Source organism: Leopardus geoffroyi, chromosome B2 (genome assembly GCF_018350155.1).
Source record: "Leopardus geoffroyi isolate Oge1 chromosome B2, O.geoffroyi_Oge1_pat1.0, whole genome shotgun sequence".
Taxonomy (NCBI): domain Eukaryota; kingdom Metazoa; phylum Chordata; class Mammalia; order Carnivora; family Felidae; genus Leopardus; species Leopardus geoffroyi.
In genome coordinates this window covers 78,575,199-78,594,742 of record NC_059332.1, presented here as the reverse complement: position 1 = coordinate 78,594,742, position 19,544 = coordinate 78,575,199, and the positions used below count along the sequence as shown (strand labels likewise).

At 39.5% G+C, this 19,544-nt stretch overlaps 2 protein-coding genes across 8 annotated transcripts in view; both read right to left on the bottom strand.

Annotated features, from left to right (window-relative positions):
* Window positions 1-9,103, bottom strand: part of SLC35A1 (solute carrier family 35 member A1) — a 32,707-nt gene extending 23,604 nt beyond the window's left edge. Inside the window, exons 1-2 of the mRNA XM_045498995.1 lie at window positions 8,903-9,103; window positions 7,158-7,335 (exon numbers count right to left, since the gene is read on the bottom strand). Of these exons, the coding sequence (XP_045354951.1) occupies window positions 7,158-7,335; window positions 8,903-8,918 (194 nt within the window). The 5' untranslated portion in view covers window positions 8,919-9,103. The remainder of the gene's footprint in view (window positions 1-7,157; window positions 7,336-8,902) is intronic.
* A 7,145-nt stretch (window positions 9,104-16,248) lies between these two features.
* Window positions 16,249-19,544, bottom strand: part of CFAP206 (cilia and flagella associated protein 206) — a 46,606-nt gene continuing 43,310 nt past the window's right edge. For all 7 annotated transcript variants that reach the window (XM_045498978.1, XM_045498975.1, XM_045498974.1 and 4 more), the window contains one exon: window positions 16,249-16,706. In XM_045498978.1, coding sequence (XP_045354934.1) covers window positions 16,476-16,706 — 231 coding nt within the window. In that variant the 3' untranslated portion in view covers window positions 16,249-16,475. The remainder of the gene's footprint in view (window positions 16,707-19,544) is intronic.

Sequence of the window (19,544 nt, the reverse complement as noted above, 5' to 3'; positions counted from 1 at the left end):
AGGTCATTACATAAGAAATTTAAAAATATATGGAAACAAATGAAAATGAAAATACAACAATCCAAACGCTTTGGGATGCAGCAAAGGCAGTCCTAAGAGGAAAATACATTGCAATCCAGGCCTATCTCAAGAAACAAGAAAAATCCCCAATACGAAATCTAATAGCACACCTAAAGGAACTCAAAGCAGAACAGGAAAGACACCCCAAACCCAGAAGAAGAAGAGATATAATAAAGACCAGAGCAGAAAGAAACGATATAGAATCAAAAAAAAAACAACAACAACAGTAGAACAGATCAATGAAACCAACAGTTGGTTTTTTGAAAAAATAAACAAATCGATAAACCTCTAGCCAGGCTTCTCAAAACGAAAAGAGAGAGGACCCAAATAGATAAAAGCACAAATGAAAATGGATTTATTACAACCAATCCCTCAGAAATACAAGCAATTAGCAGGGAATACTATGAAAAATTATTAACACCCACACACTACCAAAACTCAAAAGGGAAGAAACAAAACATTTGAACAGACCCATAACTAACTAGTGAAGAAATTAAATCAGGTATCAAAAATCTCCCAGCAAATAAGAGTCTGGACCAGATGGCTTCCCTGAGGAATTCTAGCAGACATTTAAAGCAGAATTAATACCTATCCTTCTCAAGCTACTCCAAAAAAACAGAACGGGAAGGAAAATTTCCAGACTCATCTATGAAGCCAGCATTACTTTGATTCCCAAACCAGACAGAGATTCAGCAAAAAAAGACAACTACAGGCCAATATCCCTGTTGAATATAGATGCAAAAATTCTCAACCAGATACTAGCAAATCTAATTCAACAGCATATAAAAAATAATTATTCACCATGATCAAGTGGGATTCTTTCCTGAGCTGCAGGGCTGGTTCAATATTCGCAAATCAATCAGTGTGATACATCACATTCATAAAAGAAAAAATAACAACCATATGATCCTGTCAATAGATGCAGAAAAAGCATTTGACAAAGTATAGCATCCTTTCTTAATAAAAACCCTCAAGAAAGTCGGGATAGAAGGAACGTACTTAAACATCATAAAAGCCATTTATGAAAAGCCCACAGCTAATATCATCCTCAATGAGGAAAAACTAAGAGCTTTCCCCCGAGATCAGGAACACGACAGGGATGTCCTCTCTCACCACTGTTGTTTAACATAATGTTGGAAGTCCTAGCATCAGCAATCAGACAACAAAATGAAATAAAAGGCATCAAAATTGGCAAAGATGAAGTCAAACTTTCACTTTTCACAAACGACATGACACTCTACATGGAAAACCTGATAGACTCCACCAAACGTCTGCGAGAACTGATACATGAATTCAGCAAAGCCGCAGGATACAAAATTAATGTACAGAAATCGGTTGCATTTTTATACACCAATAATGAAGCAACAGAAAGACAAATAAAAAAATTGATCCCATTCACATCTGCACCAAGAACCATAAAATACCTAGGAATAAACCTAACCAAAATATAAAAGATCTGTATGCCAAATACTCTAGAAAGCTTATGAAGGAAACTTAAGAAGACACAAAGAAATGGAAAAACATTCCAGGCTCATGGATTGGAAGAATAAATATTGTTAAAATGTCACTACTACACAAAGCAATCTACACATTCAGTGCAATCCCAATCAAAATTGCACCAGCATTCTTCCCAAAGCTAGAACAAGCAATCCTAAAATTTGTATGGAACTACAAAAGATCCTGAATAGTCAAAGTAATACTGAAGAAGAAAACCAAAGCGGGAGGCATCACAATCCCAGACTTCAGCCTGTACTACAAAGCTGTAATCACCAAGACAGTACGGTATAGGCACAAAAACCGGCACATAGACTAATGGAATAGAACAGAGACCCCAGAATTGGACCCACAAATGTATGGCCAACTAATCTTTGGCAAAGCAGGAAAGAGTATCCAGTAGAAAAAAGACAGTCTCTTTAACAAATGGTGCTGGGAGAACAGGACAGTAACATCAGAAGAATGAAACTAGACCACTTTCTTACACCATTCACAAAAATAAACTCAAAATGGATGAAGGACCTGAATGTCAGACAGGAAACCATCAAAACTCTACAGGAGAAAGCAGGAAAAACCTCTTTGACCTCAGCCACAGCAAATTCTTACCTGACACATCTTCAAAGGCAAGGGAATTAAAAATTGTTGGGACCTCATCAAGATAAAAAGCTTCTGCATTGCAAAGGAAACAATCAACAAAACTAAAAGGCAACCGACAGAATGGGAAAAGAGACTTGCAAATGACATACAAAGGGCTAGTATCCAAAATCTATAAAGAACTCACCAAACTCCACACCTGAAAAACAAATAATCAGTGAAGAAATGGGCAGAAGACATGAATAAACACTTCTCTAAAGAAGACATCCAGATGGCCAATAGGCACATGAAAAGATGCTCAACGTCACTCCTCGTCAGGGAAATACAAATCAAAACCACACTGAGATACCACCTTACACTGGTCAGAGTGGCTACAATGAACAAATCAGGAGTTACAGATGCTGGAGAACATGTGGAGAAACAAAAACCCTCTTGCACTGTTGGTGGGAATGCAAACTGGTGCAGCCGCTCTGGAAAACAGTGTGGAGGTTCCTCAAAAAATTAAAAATAGATCTACCCTATGACCCAGCAATAGCACTGCTAGGAATTTACCCAAGGGATACAGGAGTGCTGATGCATAGGGGCACTTGTACCCCAATGTTTATAGCAGCACTTTCAACAGTAGCAAAATTCTGGGAAGAACCTAAATGTCCATCAACTGACAAATGGATAAAGAAGCTGTGGTTTATGTATACAATGGAATACTACTTGGCAATGAGAAAGAATGGAATCTGGCCATTTGCAGCAATGTGGATGAAACTGGAGGATATTATGCTAAGTGAAATAAGTCAGTCAGAGAGAGATCCATATATTTTCACTCATATGTGGATCCTGAGAAACTTAACAGAAGACCACAGGGGAGAGGAAGGGGGGAAAAAAGTTAGAGAGAGGGAGGGAGGGACAAACCATAAGAGATTTTTAAATACTGAGGACAAACTGAGGGTTGATGGGGGGTGGGGGAGAGGGGAAAGTGGGTGATGGGCATTGAGTAGGGCATTTGTTGGGATGAGCACTGGGTGTTGTATGGAAACCAATTTGACAATAAATTATATTTAATATAAAAAAAAAAAGCATTACTGTAGAGACAATACTAAATGAACAGCCAAACTTGTCTGTAAAGTTCAGACCAAATTGAAGTTTTGAAGTATTTATATAAACTCTATAAAGTTATTGCATTTTATCATAGGGTAAAGACTGGGAAAGAGGAAGAAGCTTTTACTTCTCTTAATAATTTTTTTTACATTTAAACAGTAGTTCCAAGTTTCTTTCCTTTTCCTGTCATTCTCCCAAATTTTCAAGTCAGAATTTGTAACATGTTGTCTAATTTTTACATTAACTTTATTTTCATAATATGAGAGAAATTTTATCAGGATTTAATTTTTTCTCACTTTTTCTTCTCTGAAGATTCTTCAAGTTACAAACTTTTAGTTATTTCTAATATAATTCTTTCACATTCTCCCAATGTCCCGAAGTTTTTATCCTTTCTCCCAAATGATAAAATATTGCTTCTACTTTGGAAACAAAACCTAATCTCTTCCCACAAATATTTTCTGATATTCCAAGTTTCTCCATCACAGTAAAATAAAACACTAATATCCAACTTGTGTTTTTTGACAAACTACATAACATCCTATTTGCCTTTGATCTACCTTTTTTTTAAATTATCAATTTTAATATATATACAAATAAATGACAGCGTGAAGAGTATCTAGAAAATCTTTTACTTCTTTGCAAACTTCACATCATTCAATCAAAAAGACAAATATAAAGTTATTGGGTTTTTCATTTGCTGCAACTCTTAACACTTCAATTCATTCTTAGTGACCTGGAGTCTGTATTTTATTCATCTTTTTCATACTCCACACTGTTTCAGGTGAATTGATAAAAGCCAGTTGTCCTTTCAAGATCTAGAACCAACTTTCAACATTTTCACTGGATATCTTTCCCAAATAGCTATGTTTTAGTTTCATTATCAAGTGTCTAACCACATATTGCTGAACAAGCTAAAGAAGCAATCACGGTGCCTTTCATTTCACTTTGGAATTATCAGTCTGTGACTTCCTAAGTTGAAATAATTCTTCTTTATCTTTCACTTTTTTACCATTCTAAGAAATTAACATTTTTACAGATGCTCTCTTAAAAGTAATTTCTTTGTTCCAAGAAATAAAATATTTTCTTGTTATGAATAGCAGGTATTTCATTTCTATCAATGTGTTCTGAATAAGCACATGAAAATTTGCAAACATATTTCTCCACAAAAATTACATTCACTTAAAAACCCAGTAATTTCAAATGGATTTAGTTTCATATTCTATATATTTTTTTGCCAGTGCTTTTCCACTTAGAAACTGTGTGCTTTAAATGATTCTCTTTCACTGCCAAATTCTTGTTATCCATATAATGTCAAATGCCAACTACCAAAACTATGCATGTCATAATTCTTTTTCTTGGTTATCCCTGGTCTTGAATACGCTGCAAGTATAGGTTCATAAAAGAGCCTCTCTTGTGAGACTTTACATTATGCTAGTGATAGACACAGCAACTAATTATTGATGACAATGTTGAGCAAGTACACAATTTGGTTTTCCAAACTGTTGTTATTTCAACACCATTATTTGACTTGTCTCGTGAATTCTTAGAAATTTTTGTACTTTGGGGTGCCTGAGTGACTCAGTCAGTTAAGTGTCTGACTTCAGCTCGGGTCATGATCTCACAATGGACTCTGTTCTAACAGGTCGGAGCCTGGAGCCTGCTTCAGATTCTGTCTCTCTCTCTCTTCTCTCTCTCTCTCTCTGTCCCTTCCCCGTTTGCTTGCTCACTCTCTCTCTAAAATAAATAAACATTTTTAAAAAAATGTTTAAGAAATTTTTGTGCTGTTATGTATGTAATTTCCAAAAAAAAGGGGCGCCTGGGTGGCTCAGTCGGTTAGGCGGCCGACTTCGGCTCAGGTCATGATCTCGCGGTCCGTGAGTTCGAGCCCCGCGTCGGGCTCTGTGCTGACAGCTCAGAGCCTGGAGCCTGTTTCAGATTCTGTGTCTCCCTCTCTCTGACCCTCCCCCATTCATGCTCTGTCTCTCTCTGTCTCAAAAATAAATAAACGTTAAAAAAAAAAAAAAAAAAAAAAAAGCTTCCACAAAACAAACTACAACTGACCATACCCATAACATTGAAGAGCTGAAGAATAAGAAAATACTACACACCAAGCAATACAAAGCTGGAAAAGCATCAAAATAAAACAAAGTCTATACAGGTGGGTTAGCACAAAATAGCTCAGTGGCTGAGTTACACCAAACCCTCACTGCTTTTTTTGCACACTGGTTTTTAAAAATTCCTAACAGTTACAAAACAACTGAATCATGATTTGACCTTATAGTTCAAAATGGCTGATGTCATGCTTGACAGTCCTATTTCATTCTTGAGCCACAATTGATTCTCCCCATGGAATTTGGGGAATAAAAAGAAGAGATGGGTTGCCTTATAACCTTCTTCTTCCAATACCCCTACATTTATCTTGAAAGAAGACAAGCCTTAAGATTTTATTAAACTCTTGGGTTGCTGTGTATAAGTTGCTGCAGAGTTTTAGACACAGGTTTTTGCATTTGGAACATTGCCTTTTAAAGGTACAACCAGGCCTCTTATTTATCTGACATTTTCCAGAATGAAGAATCCCCTAAACGAAGCCAAATCTCCATAAAAATAAATCTTGTTAAGTACAAAACTGTGAAAGGTCTGAGATTTTAACCTACTCACAACCTAACAAGTTAAGCTCCCACAGTATCTCAGCCCACAAAATAGATCTTAAACTCAAATATATTAAAGCTTGCCACCATGTGGCCTCAAGTTAATTTTCTGTTCTTTTCTCCCTCCCCAAATCATATTTAGAGTATTTTTTTTCACATGATTATTTGTAATCATGTGTATGTTTACTGGTTTATTTTCTCTCTCTTCCACTAAGCCTAAGCTCCAAGCAAGGAGAAACCATATCTATTTCATTTATACTTGTATATCCAACACTTTTTATAAAACCATAACACGGAAATCAATAAATATCTGTCAAGTGAAATTTAAAAGTATTTATATGAAATTTGTTTCTACCTAAAAGCTTACACACATGCTATTCCTCACTGGTGCCCCACTCTCACCAACTCACACCTTGAAACCTGTATGAATTCTCACCTGCCACATGACCCAAAAGGGCCACATCTCATAAATCTTTCCCCAATGCAATTTCCTACCAGATTTTACTTAATTCTCACAACCCTGTATTATTTTCTGCAATTAAAAAATAAAGAAACTAAAGCTTAGAGAGGTTAAGAGATGTGTGCAAAGTCATAATCCCAGTGAGTCTAGGTTTAAAGTTGTGTGTCACTCCAAAGCCCCTATTCCTAACCTTCTCTTATGCTGCATCCTTAGCTAAAAACGATTCTCATACGATGATACTGATTCAAATCAAAGCCCAGTGCTGCCACATATTAACAGTGTAATATTGAGGAACCTCAGATGCTATGTAGGTAAAATAGGGGTACAGTACTTACCTAAAAAATGTATACAGATTAGATGATTTATATGAAAAGCACTTAACACAGGAAACACAAGAAACATTAACTATTACTATCATTATATGCCTCTAAAACAGACGACAGTAATTTTTTCTGTGAAGGCCAAGTGGTAAATAGTTTAGGCTTTGCGAGCCACAGTCTCTGCTACAACAAAGAGGCAGCAAACTGGATTTGGTCCAAGGATCAAAATTTGCCAACTCCTGGTTTAGAGCAGGGTCTTTCGACCTGCACTGCTGATATTTGGGGCTGGACGATACTGTTGTGGAGGGCTGTGCTGTGCATTGTAGGAGGTCTAGCAGCATCCTTGGCCCCCACCCAGCAGATGCCAGTAGCATCACCCAAGTGGGCCCAACCAAAAAAAGATCTCCTGCAGAGCAAAACTGCCCCAGGTTGAGAAACACTACTCGTGAAAATTAATAATTTAACACACTAAAAAGTATTTATACTCACTTAGCTAAAATTCCCACACTTAGCAATAACTTTATAACTTCTGTGATACACACGGCTGTGGTTGAAAAGTAGAGTTCTCTGTCTGATGTCCTTGTGTATCTTAAAGCTATCGTATAAGCTGCAGCCACCAGGGTCATCACTGCCAAGCAGTATAACTTGAATAATAAACTGACATTTTCTGGAAAATACGTACAACAAAGATATTATTTAGTAGACAATATTATGTTTATAAAAGTCAATGTTATAACTCAAAATGCTTTCCAATTTCAAGCACAAAATACTTTTTAAAACCCATGACATTTGAACATTTATTTCAAAACAGTACATTTCAATTACATGAACACAAACATACACACATACACAAAACACAGCTGACTTTAAATATTAACCACTTAGGCAAGGATTTTGTTCCTGCAAGATTATGCAGCACACTGACACAGTTTCGGATATCCTAAATTAAATATTTAATATAGCAATATAATGTTAGTGTTCTACATTTTTAGTGGGCATATAAGACTTATGCCTAAGACACAACAAATATTTATTGGCAATAAGCCTAAATCTGTACATTGTTGGAACTATTTCAGATGATTTGAGTTCTGTAATTGTGAAGTTTTGCTCATCATTAATCTTGCTGTCCCTATTCTATGTTATCAGAACAATTTTACTGTTTCCCCTTATTTCCTGTGTTACTACAAAAAGACTCTTAAGGTTGGACTTATTTGAAATGGGAGAATACATATAAGAGAATGATATGCACTTACAGACAATGCCCTGGACAGGGCTTGAATGATAAACGTGGGTTCCCCAACCAGGAAAATAATTTAGCACCCATGCAGAAAGATATGCTTTAAGTATTTGCTTAACATTTACTCAGAGGTGAAGCCAAATGCTCCTTGGGAGAAGGGTGGATTAGGAATCTGGGAGTCACCCAACCTGTCCTAGCTACTGCTCTGAGGTCCAGAAATTCAACTCTGCTCCTAACGTACACATCCCACTCAGCAAAACAAAGTGCTTCGGGGTTAATCAGAATCACTCATGAAATGGCAATTAGTCATCAAACATTATTACCCTAATTGTCATCCCTGAGGGAAAAGCGGTGGGGCTCACCCTCCACCCCAAATTATCAACTGTTCCTTCTAACCACACACAACATTCTCCAGGGAAGGAACTCTCAACTACTGCTTTCACCATCTCGTTACGGTTTCAGCGCTGTTCTAATGCCCCAGTGATGTTTTCAGTGGCTGTCACATGGACCAGCCGCAGCTTGGGCTCCGCGCCGGAGCATGCCCTTAAGCCTCTGAGCATCCGTAGGGCAGAAGGCGCAGAAGAGACCGCAGCCGCGACGACCCCGCCGGAACGGAGCACAGTCCTGCCTCCCACGGGGTGATGCGGGTCCAGCCCGGGACCTGCGTTCCGGCCCCTCTCCGGGTCCGCCGCAGCCCGGGCCTGTCCGAATTCTGTTCCCACCCACTGCAAGCTCGTCGAAGCAGGCACGGTCTCCGGCCGCCGAACGGCCCCGCGCGGAGTCCGCCTCTGGGAAGGCAGCCGCAGTAGGAGGCTGGCTGCCCGGCGCTGCCCTGACAGGCGGCGGCGCGAGCTCGCGCCAGGGAGCGGCTCCAAACAAACTCCGGATGCCCGACGCCTCAGCCTTGCCCCGAAGCCCCGCAGGCGCGGACAGAAGCTGACACTCCCGCGCCACCGCCCCCCGCAGGCTCCCTGGTTCCAGCGGCCCCCGGCCTCACCTCTTGGGGCAGCCATGGTTCCCCGACAGCCCCGCGCGGAACTGACGCACGCCCCCTCCAAGCGCCCTCCTCGGGACACCGGAGACCGCCTCCTGTGGTCATAGAGACGAAAACCGCTCGGCCTAGAGCGCCTCGTCAGCCGACCATCCGCCAACTTCCTGCCCAGCCTGGAGCCAAGATTAGGCTCCGCAATCCGAGCTACCTCCGAAAATGGAAAGACCCGGATGGAAAGAGGCCTTTACGGCGAGTCCTTGCTGACAAGTGCGTAAAACTCGAGTGGAAGACGTCGTTCTGTAAACTACACCTCCCGGCCGGCTAAGGAAGCGGAGTCAAGGGAGCAGAGCGTTGCGTTCTGGGAATTGTAGTTCTCACCAAGGTGATTTGGTAGCAAATGAAGACAGGGTCAGACTTAATGATTCGTGCCTGTCAAAAGCTGTTGTAGAAACCCTCAGAACCTGTAAAGTAACAGAAACTACTTTCCATAACTTTTGTAACTTCCACCTCGCTCATTACCTTGCATTGTTACCTCTTCATATGACTTATGTATTTTTCAGAAGTCTTGTGCCCGTGTCCTTATTGTCAGCGTTGTCATTGATTATATTTACTTGACCGGACATTCTAACTACATGATCTTCTCACAACAAAAGGGCCTCAAAAATATTAGACGTGTCAACAGGCATTTACTTCAGCCGCTATAATCTTCACTTTCACTAGAGGATGTTTATTAGCATAAACTATGTTAGAAAAATTCATTGGCAAAATGAAAGGCTTTCCAGATAACGTGGATTGGTTAAAAATACTATGAAGGCACCTCAGCCCTTACAGGAATAGCGGTACAAGAATCTGTGATGCCCAGCCGCCTACATCTCCCGTAGCACCATCTTTCCCTAAAATGACTTTTTAGAGATTTGAGTGATTGTTCTATGTGTTACCATTAGATAGACATTTACATAGATATATAGTCTATTAACAGTATTGGGAAATTTTGCATGCCTTATTAGCATCACGTTACTATCTGAAGGAGCTTTGTAGAGTCAGACATTTGATTAATCTCATTTTCGAACACTGTTGGACCTTCCCTTTACCGGTTGTGTGTGTGCTCACTGGTGCTAATCACCTCTTCCTGTAATTGGTAACGGTTCCCTAGTGTATGTTCTTAACATACTCAAAAAAAAAAAAAAAAACTCATATGTGGACTTAAAATTAATTTTAAAAACATGATACATTCCTAATTTTTTTTTACAACTATGGATTTGTACAGTTTATCTCTTCCCATTTTGGATATCATTATAGTCTCAATTCTATTAACTTTAATTATCCTCCTTTTGATGTTCAAATTACCCCAATGTGGCCCCTGTAAGCCTACTCCTTTCTTTACACCTGCACAAGATTTTTGAAGCATTCTTTATTTCTGGCAACAAGGGTTTCCAGCCAATCTTGATTTTTTTCCTGTCATAGGTAATGCAATCAACTACACTTCAAGGAACCGTGGTTCCTTCTGGTAGAGAATAGTATCTCACACACACAGAGACATACACACAGGCAAACGCCCACACACACATGCACACTAATTAGGGTGGTGAGTAAAATGCTGTTGGACTGTTTTTGTGGCATTTCTGGTTCACATAACTTATGCTGCTGACCCTACTTTTCTTAAATTTTAATTGCCCGAAAGACTTCCTACTCCATTGGAATGAACCTTGACTAGACTTTGATGCCTCTTGTCCTAACCTGTCCAGCCCAAGACCAGCAGGGACAAACCTGTATTCAGACAGAGCAGGATTATTGATCCATTCCAGTGAGGGAAACTGCACAACAGAGGAATTGTGTGGGATGTCTCTGGAAATACAGAAAGAGTTATAAAATCTGGGACAAGGATGTGGACTTAAATGAAATTTAAAGGAAGTAGCGTTTTGATACATTCAAAGCAGGGCTGTTTATAAAGAAGTTCACATCAGATATGGACTAAAGAATAGTCTCAGGATCCTGTTTCTTGAAAACAGGAAAGTTACTGGATGTGGACTGTTGTATTCAGGAGCCTCTAAAATGAAGACTTTCCTCTTAGGTTGGAAATTGAGGCTGCTTCTTTGTGTCAAAGTGACTTAAATCCTTCAAGCAAAAGCAGGCTGTTTAATTCTTACTGATAAAATGTCAACAGCAAGGTTCCTAACAGTATATGATCTTAGAGAACAACATTTTTCACTGAGTTAGAGAGTAGACACGCAAAACAGGGGATGGTTATTATATTCTACTGCAGCATGCCCTTCAGAAAAAAATATTATTTCCCATTAACTTTCTAGCTTGAGTTTCTGTTCATTATCTCAGCCCAATGAATGGCCAAGCAGATATTTACATTCTTTACATCTGAGCTAAATTTTACTTTCTCATTTTGAATTATCCTAAGTCTTAGAGGAAAACCTGTTGACTTAATGTGCTTCTTTTATGTATACTAGTGTCCTATACAACCCTGATTAGTGCAAGAAGCAGTGATCTTCAACATGTGAACCACAGAGTCATTTGCCTGATAATGTGCTAACCTGTGTCTCAAACAGCTATTGGCTATTACCAGTTGAAACCATAATGATATTCCTGATTGTCACTATCAAGCTGCAGTATTGCCTTGAAATCCTGCTCACTTCTATCTCAGCTCAGGCATGAGAGTGACCCTAGTCTCAATGATTTATATAAAAGGAAGCCCATTACTATATCCATTGGTAATAAAGTAAAAGTGTAGGCTGTGCAGTAAGCAATACCAAAAGTCTTAAGGAAGTTACAGTTAAATTCAAGTATGTAGCTACACAATAGGTTATTAAAAGTGGTGAAGTTTCAAGTATAGTAAATCATTAACTATAAAGAACATTTAGACAAATGCAGATATCTAAACATAATTGCTTCCATGACAATCTAAGCAAACTGTTCATTCTGCTATTAAGAAAATTAGAAGCACCTAGGTGGCTCAGTTGGTTAAGCCTCTGACTCCCAGTTTCAGCTCAGGTCATGGTCTCAAGGTTGTAAGATCAAGCGTGGTACTGGGCCCTGGAGGTGAAGCCTGCTTGGGATTCCCTCTCTCTCTGCCCCTCTACTGCGAGCTCCCTCTATCTCTCTCTCTCTTTCAAAATAAATAAATAAACATTTAAAAATAAAGAAAATCATATTTGCTAGGTAATTATTTTAAAACAATTCTTTTCTATGGTGTAATATTACTAAAGACAAGTTAAAAGAATTGTTGCATTTTATAATTGAGAAAATAATGAAAATACAAGGAGACAATGAAAAATTCAGTGTCTGGACTTGTGTAATAATCATCAATATCTAAACATTTATTTGAACTTAACTCTCCCTTGCCTCTGCTTCCTTTTTTAGTTACCATAATCTCATTTTTCTTTTCATGCCAAACAGTACTTATTTGTAGTGTGTACTTATTTCTACCATTTTCTGCTTGCTGCAGTCCTGTTTCTATGCAAGCCAACTCTATTAAAACAGAGCTTAGCAGATGCCGACTCCATTGACCTTTTCTCATTTCTCATCCTCTTCTGTTTATTCATCAGACATTGAGTGAAAGCCATAATGCGCCAAGCATTATTCTGGGCACTAACTGCGAGCTTGAAAATAGAAAGTGGACAAAATAAGGGCGGGAGTGCAGTAGAATGAGACACTAGAGATTCTTTCCTCTCATGGCTAACATTAACAAATCGCTTATCATGTGAATGCTTTGCATGGGTTAACTCCTTTAATCCTCTTAACAACCCAGTGAATTAGAAGCTATTATTACCCCAATTTTTATGATGAAGAAACTGCAGCAGAGAAATATTAAGTAACACAGCTAGTAAGTAGTGGACCTTCACTTTACTTCCTTGACCACAGAGACTCCTTTCTTTTTCTACTCCTCTGACTGCTCCTTGGTCTCATGTTGTCTCTTCCTCCTCATTCCATCCCCACTCCCTTGGGGATGACCTCCCAAATTACCTTTGTCCAGTTCAAATTCCAGTCATCTCTGCTTTATTTTTGTCATCCTTTAAACACAGATTTTCTAGTACTGAACATGTTCTCATTTTTGATCAACCAGTTCCTCTTCCCAACTGTCCTCAGCCTCCTAGGGTAGACACCCTGAGGTCATACTGTGATATTTCCTTCCCTTTCCTGAGATGTTATATCCTGTTCACCAAATCTCACATTTGCCCCTTCATGTCATCCATTACCACATGCCTGAATTCTTTCAACAGCTTCCTAGCCATCCCCTTAACTGTAGCGTCTCTCTCCCACAATCTTCTGCTCAAGAACCTACAATGGCTTTCTAATTGTACTACATAAAGTCCTAATCTGACTGCATAAAGGCAACCTATTCCTCTGCCTGGCTTTCAGCGTTCTCCAAAAGCTGTACCAACCTGGCGTATCCTTATTTCCTACTACTTCTCAAAAAATAATCTCCTTTTTCCTCTGTTCCTCTCTCTCTTCTTTTCCAATGACTATTTGGCTACTGATCTCTTTATCAGTTCCCACCTTGGCTATTAAAATAATCGTTTGACCAATATCCTGCCTCCAGTTTGTTCTTTCATTTATTCCTTTTTTTCTGCCTTAGTTCACCCAACAAAATTCTATACAAATGCCAGGGATATAAAAATGACTAGAACACAGTTCAAATCTCAAAAATCTAACAGGGAGATTACAGATGACCACATATGTACCTATTTGAGTACTACAGTAAGAGTATAAATAAAATGTAGTGAAAACTCAAAGGAAGAAGCAATTAATTCTCCTAAAGGTGATAGGGGAAATATTCACCGAATAGGTAAAGCTGACCAGGCTGTTTGAGGACAGTGTAATTTCATGAGGGTGTCTGTGGAGTACATTCCAAGTGACAGGGAAAAGCGAGAGTAGAGAGTGGTGGTATTAGACAATGACACACTTGAAGAGGTTGAGTTCAATTTGCCTAATATGTATAGTGTTTGGAGACAGCATGAGAGGAGCAGAAAATGAAACTGGAAGGTAGATGGATATATTTTGAAAAGTCTTACATCATGTATGAAAGAGTTTTTCCATCATCTCCTAGGTAATAAAAGAGTTTTGGTAGGTGTTTAAGCAAGGGAAGTGAAAGTTGGGGGAGGGGGGAGGGTGACACTATCAGATTTGTATGCTAGAAAAATTATGCCAATGAATCTGGTAATAGGACTAAGTCCTAAAATATAGCAGTCATGGTGAAAACAGAAAGACAGATTCCAAAGACAATTCAAGACAAATCAGCAGGGTTTGATGACTTTTTAAATATAGGGGCTATGAGAGAAAGGCAATCAAGAAGTTTTTTTAACTTATGCTACTGAGTAGATGGTGATGGTCTCTAAGCACAGAAAGAAATACAGAGGGAGAAACAAGTCTGTCAGAGAAAATGAGTTTGGCCTGTAACCTGCTGAAATGGGGGTGCCTGACACAGGGTCCAGCATGCGGTTGGAAATCTTTAGAGAACATTGGGGCTTGGGGAGATGGTCAAGATCCTAGGAAAAGATGAGGCTATCATTTGATCTAGCTCCCTTTATCCTGATTCTGTTGCACTTTCTGATATTAAATTTAGTTTTTCAAATTGGGTTTGATATTTTTATTCACTTGGCAATTTTACTTTCAGCCTTAACTTGATAACCCCAAATTATGTCTTATCTTATGGCTTATGGCCATTCTTTTCTGTGTTTAGAAATATTGCAGAACCGAATGAGGTTTGACAGAACAGATAAAATCAAATACCTGATGCTGTAAAAATTAGTGTTAGCTCTAACCTCCCACCTTCTTCAAGGACAGAACCCTGCCCCCCACTCCTAGCCCCAGGCCTTGCCCCAACAGCCAGTCTTATCTTTAACATCATTTTTATTTTTTTAATGTTTACTATTTATTTTTAGAGAGAGAGCAATGGAGGGGCAGAGAGAGAGGGAGAGAGAGAGAATCCTAAGCAGGCCCTGAGCTATCAGCACTGAGCCCCATGCAGGGCTCGATCCCACGAACCAGGACATCATAACCTGAGCCAAAATCAAGAGTCCAACGCTTAACTGACTGAACCACCCAGGATACTCTAACACCATTTTTAAACTTCAGGTATGAAAATTATGAACACTTAGAAGTAGGTCAGGGGGCGCCTGGGTGGCTCAGTTAAGCATTGTACTTCAGCTCAGGTAATGATCTCACAGTTCATGGGTTGGGGCCCTGCATTATCCTCTGCACTGACACCATAGAGTCTGCTTGGGATTCTCTCTCTTTCCCTCTCCCTCTGTTCCTACCCCCCCCCCCACTCTCTCTCAAAATAAATAAATAACTTTAAAAAATGTTTTTAAAAGAAAGTCTATTTAAAGTTTACCTTTGTGATATCTGTGCAAAGTGCATTTTGAAACATCTTCACACTATGTATAACACTATACATACACAGAAAGCAAATTATATAAATACCTTAAAAGTCACCAAGGCAGAAAAAATACATTAAATATAAATTATCCCCTGGCTATTAAATCATGTTTAACAGTCCCTCCACCAGGGAGTCTTTATTATCTAGGACTGGTATTAGAAATACGTAAGAAAGTAATAAAATAAAGAAATAAACTTAAAATATATATATTGGGCACGTGGGTGGTTCAGTCAGTTAAGTGCCGGGCTCTTGGTTTCAGCTCAGGTCATGATCTCACCATTCGTGGGTTCGACCCCCAAGTCTCATTCTGAGCTGAAGCATGGAGCCTGCTTAGGATTCTCTCTCTCCCTCTCTCTGCCCCTCCCCCACTCCCATGAGTACATGCTGTGTCTCTCTCTCCCTCTTAAAAATAAATAAACTTAAAAAAAAAGAAGTTTGTAAGACAGTAATAAAACTACAGCTCTAAAATTCAGCTATTAGTAATTCACATGGGCCCTATGTACAACTGCCTATAGGGCCAGGCAAATAAGGCACAGGAGTAATGCGGGAGACCAAAAAGACAGCAGGGGCTGGGACTAGAAGTGTTTGGCCTATGAAAGGGCACAGCTACTACTCACAGGAATACTAGCCAAGTATTGGCAAATATTCTGACTTTTTTTTTTCCCAAGGGACTAGAAATCCAGATTTTATGTAAAATTTCCAGATTTTAAAAATTCATGTGGACCTCTGCTCTAATTGTTCCAAATTAGTGAGGTTTATTATACATCAATTTAATCCCGTTAACATTTAATACTTTAATGAGGCTAAAATATTGCCTAGGTTTTAAAGTTTTAATGTTTACCATTAAAAATTATTTTAGAAATAAATAAGCTATCTTAGTCATAATCTTATAAATATATTAATATCTAAATACATCATAATTTCAGCCTTTAATGCTGCCAAACTTTTTCTAACAAATAGAAGCTGAGTGGGCAGAGTTTTATTTTTCAATTTTAATAGAATGAAAAATGTGCTCCAGAGAACAACTTTTAGTTTTTTGTAGCAGTTTGACAGAATCCAGAAAACATTCACACAACCAATGAATGTGCCAGAGTCACAAAATTTAGTAATTTCCATCGATGCAAAGATATTTGTCAATATTTGCCACTGTTCATAACTTGGTGATATCTACTTAAAAAATACAGTCTTTAACTAGGTCTCATCAACAGCTCTAGTTAAGTTCACCTTGACCCCATATGTGATTTTACCCTGTCCCCCACGAAGACCAGCTATGTAAATCTGGGGCCTGGGCACTCGGGTGCTGCTTTCTCTCATAGACTGCGTGCTGGCATCCTTTGGTGGGTACACCTGTGAACAATTTTCTCTTCTCATGTGACTAAGGTCAGTTTGTACTGAGTGAGTAACCTTCCGACGCAAATTGGCCTAAGAAGAAAGAGAATACACAGGAATTAACCCATCTCTAAAGAACAAATAATTTGGCCGAATCTTTTTTCTCAGTCCACAAAGAAATTAGCCCTACAACACAGCATATTTCTACAAAACATTAAAACATTAGAAAAACTAGAACATAATAAATATCCTTTGCCAAGAAGTGAGAAAATACATAAAATGTTGAAAACGGACCCAAAGAAAGAACATACAGATCACACTTAACAGTGAACCCAATTATTTGTTAGTATAATCTTTTAATTCCTTCATTATTATATTTTGAGATTTATACAACTTGGATTTTTCCACCATACTGGGTTTATTTTTTTAAAAGACAAAAATTTAAGATTTCGTTTCTTTTTTAAATGGGCTTCACCCAAGACTTTTAATATAAAAAGTTCTGATGTCTTCAGGTTATATTTTACATTAGTCTACATCTTGCTTGCTCTTTTTATGGATTACTAATAAACATGAAGTTAAACAGATTACTCAGGCTGGGAAGCAAAGAGGAGTTTTATTGAAAGGAGACAAGGAGTGGGGTGCCTGGGTTGCTCAGTCAGTTGAGCATCCGACTCTTGATTCTGGCTCAGGTTGCGATATCACAGTCCCTGAGATTGAGCCCCATATCGGGCTCTGCGTGAGTGTGGAGCCTGCTTGGGATTCTCTCCCTCTCTCTCTCTGCCCCTGCCCCACTCATTCTTTCTCTGTCAAAATAAATAAACTTTAAAAAACAAGCAAACAAAAAGGAGACTAGGAGTTACTGAAGTAACAAAGAAGTCCAAGAAAAGAACTCAGAAGCATAAAAGCCTGTGACTTAAAAAGGTAGAGACCGGCTTAGCATAAATGGGGCCAACATGGCAGAGAAGTAGGGGGATCTGTACCTCTCGCATCTCTCAAACAAAGAAGGGCTGAAGCCAAAGGACTTTGAACCTCAAGAATCTTGGAGAAAAAGAGACTGAGTCTACCGGGGAGAAACAGGGACAAACTGAAGGGCCATGGGTGGGTGATTGCAAACGGGGGGGAGATAAAACAGGCCGCATAGGCACGGAGGGGAGGGATCCCCTTCTGCAGAGAGCCAAAAGGAAGAGAAAGAGTGGCTAGGGAAGCATAGGACTATATCTGGACAAGAGAAAACCCTCAGACCAGGATGGAGAAGGATCCCATCTCTAACTGCGGGGCTTTCTTCAGACTGGGGCAGGCTGCCTGGTTCATGCACCTGGGGAGGAGGGGAGCCATCTCTGGGTTCAGTGGTAGATTAGGGGACAGTCCACAGCAGGAGAAACCGGTCCTCTCCCCTGAAGTGCTTCCACACAGGACAAAACCAGCCGGGACCACATATGGGGCCTGGATAGAGAGGTGCTTCCCCAGTACCAGGGCACACGGAGCAGGGATTTAAATCCCAGCCAAGAGCCTGGCACGGGAGTCAGTGGAGCCAGACAGACAGCCTCATTTGCCGCTGAAGCCAGTGAGGATGGCTCCAAAGGAGTGATTTGGGACACCAGGTTGTGGAGAAGAGACTGGCGGGGGGGTCACCATCTTTCTCCCCACCACCACCAAGGTGAGGCCTCAGAGATCCCACCATGGAAACCACAGTGGAGGCGGGACCAGCCTACACCAAACCAGGCGTATCTACTGGGTAACTGCGTATCTACTGGAGAGGGATAGACGCTTTGGAGGCAGTCGGCCCCCTCCTCCAGACTAGCACTGCTGCATTGCCTGGATTAATCCTAGGATAATTCTTGTTATTTAGATATATTCTCCCTTCCATTTCTCCTTCTTATCTCTTCCCTCCTCCAGGCTGGCTATTCCGGTTATTGGTTTGTTTAAACAGACATATTTAATCCATTCTCTAGATACGTGTTCTACACCTCATTTACTTTCCTTTCTCTCTCTCTGGAAAAATCATGTCTTCTAGTTTCTCTGTCTGGGTAATATTATCTTTGTTTCTTTTTCCCCACATCCTTCCTTATTTTCCTCTCTCTCTCTCTCTCTCTCTGGATTCAGCCTTTTAGTCTCTGCCTGGTCAATGTTTATTTTTTCTCCCCCCCCCCCCCCCGCCCACCCCTGTCATTTCTCTCTTTGTATGTGTTCTTCAATCAGTACCGCCTCCACCCTGTTCTTTATTTGTAGCTGGTGTTCCTGGTATTTTATTTTTGGATGGTTTTTAGTTTTTTGTTTCTGTTTGTTTTATTTGTGTGTTTGCCTATTTTTGTTTCCTATTTGTTTGTTTGTTTTCCTTTCCAGGGCTACTTCAAGGAACAAATCAAAGCACACCTGATGGAGAGTCCAAAACATCATTACGAATAGGGAAATAAAATAACCAAAGTCACAACAGAGAACAAGTAACACACTCCAAAAACATCTCCTGAAGAGCCAGGCCCTGGACAGTGTATGACCCCCCTTTAATATAGCAGTGCTCACAATGCAGAGCATATAACAAGCTTTTAAAATTCATAAGGGACAAAAAACTAGCCAAAATGATGATACGGAAGGATTCTCCTCAAAAGAAATTCCAGGAAGAAGTGACACTAAAGAATGGATCAAAACAGATAAAAGCAACAAAACTGTACAAGAATTTAGAATAACAGTCATAAAATTAATCACCGGGCTTGGAAAAAGCATAGAAGACAGCAGAGAATCTATTGCTACAGAGATCAAGGAACTAAAAATAGTCATGATGAGTTAAAAAATGCTATAAATTAGGTGCAAAACAAAATGAAGGCAGTCACAGCGCAGATTGAAGAGGCAGAGGAGAGAATAAGTGAATTAGAAGATATGATTATGGGAAAAGAAGAAGCTGAGAAAAAAGAGATAAAAAAAAATCCAGGATCA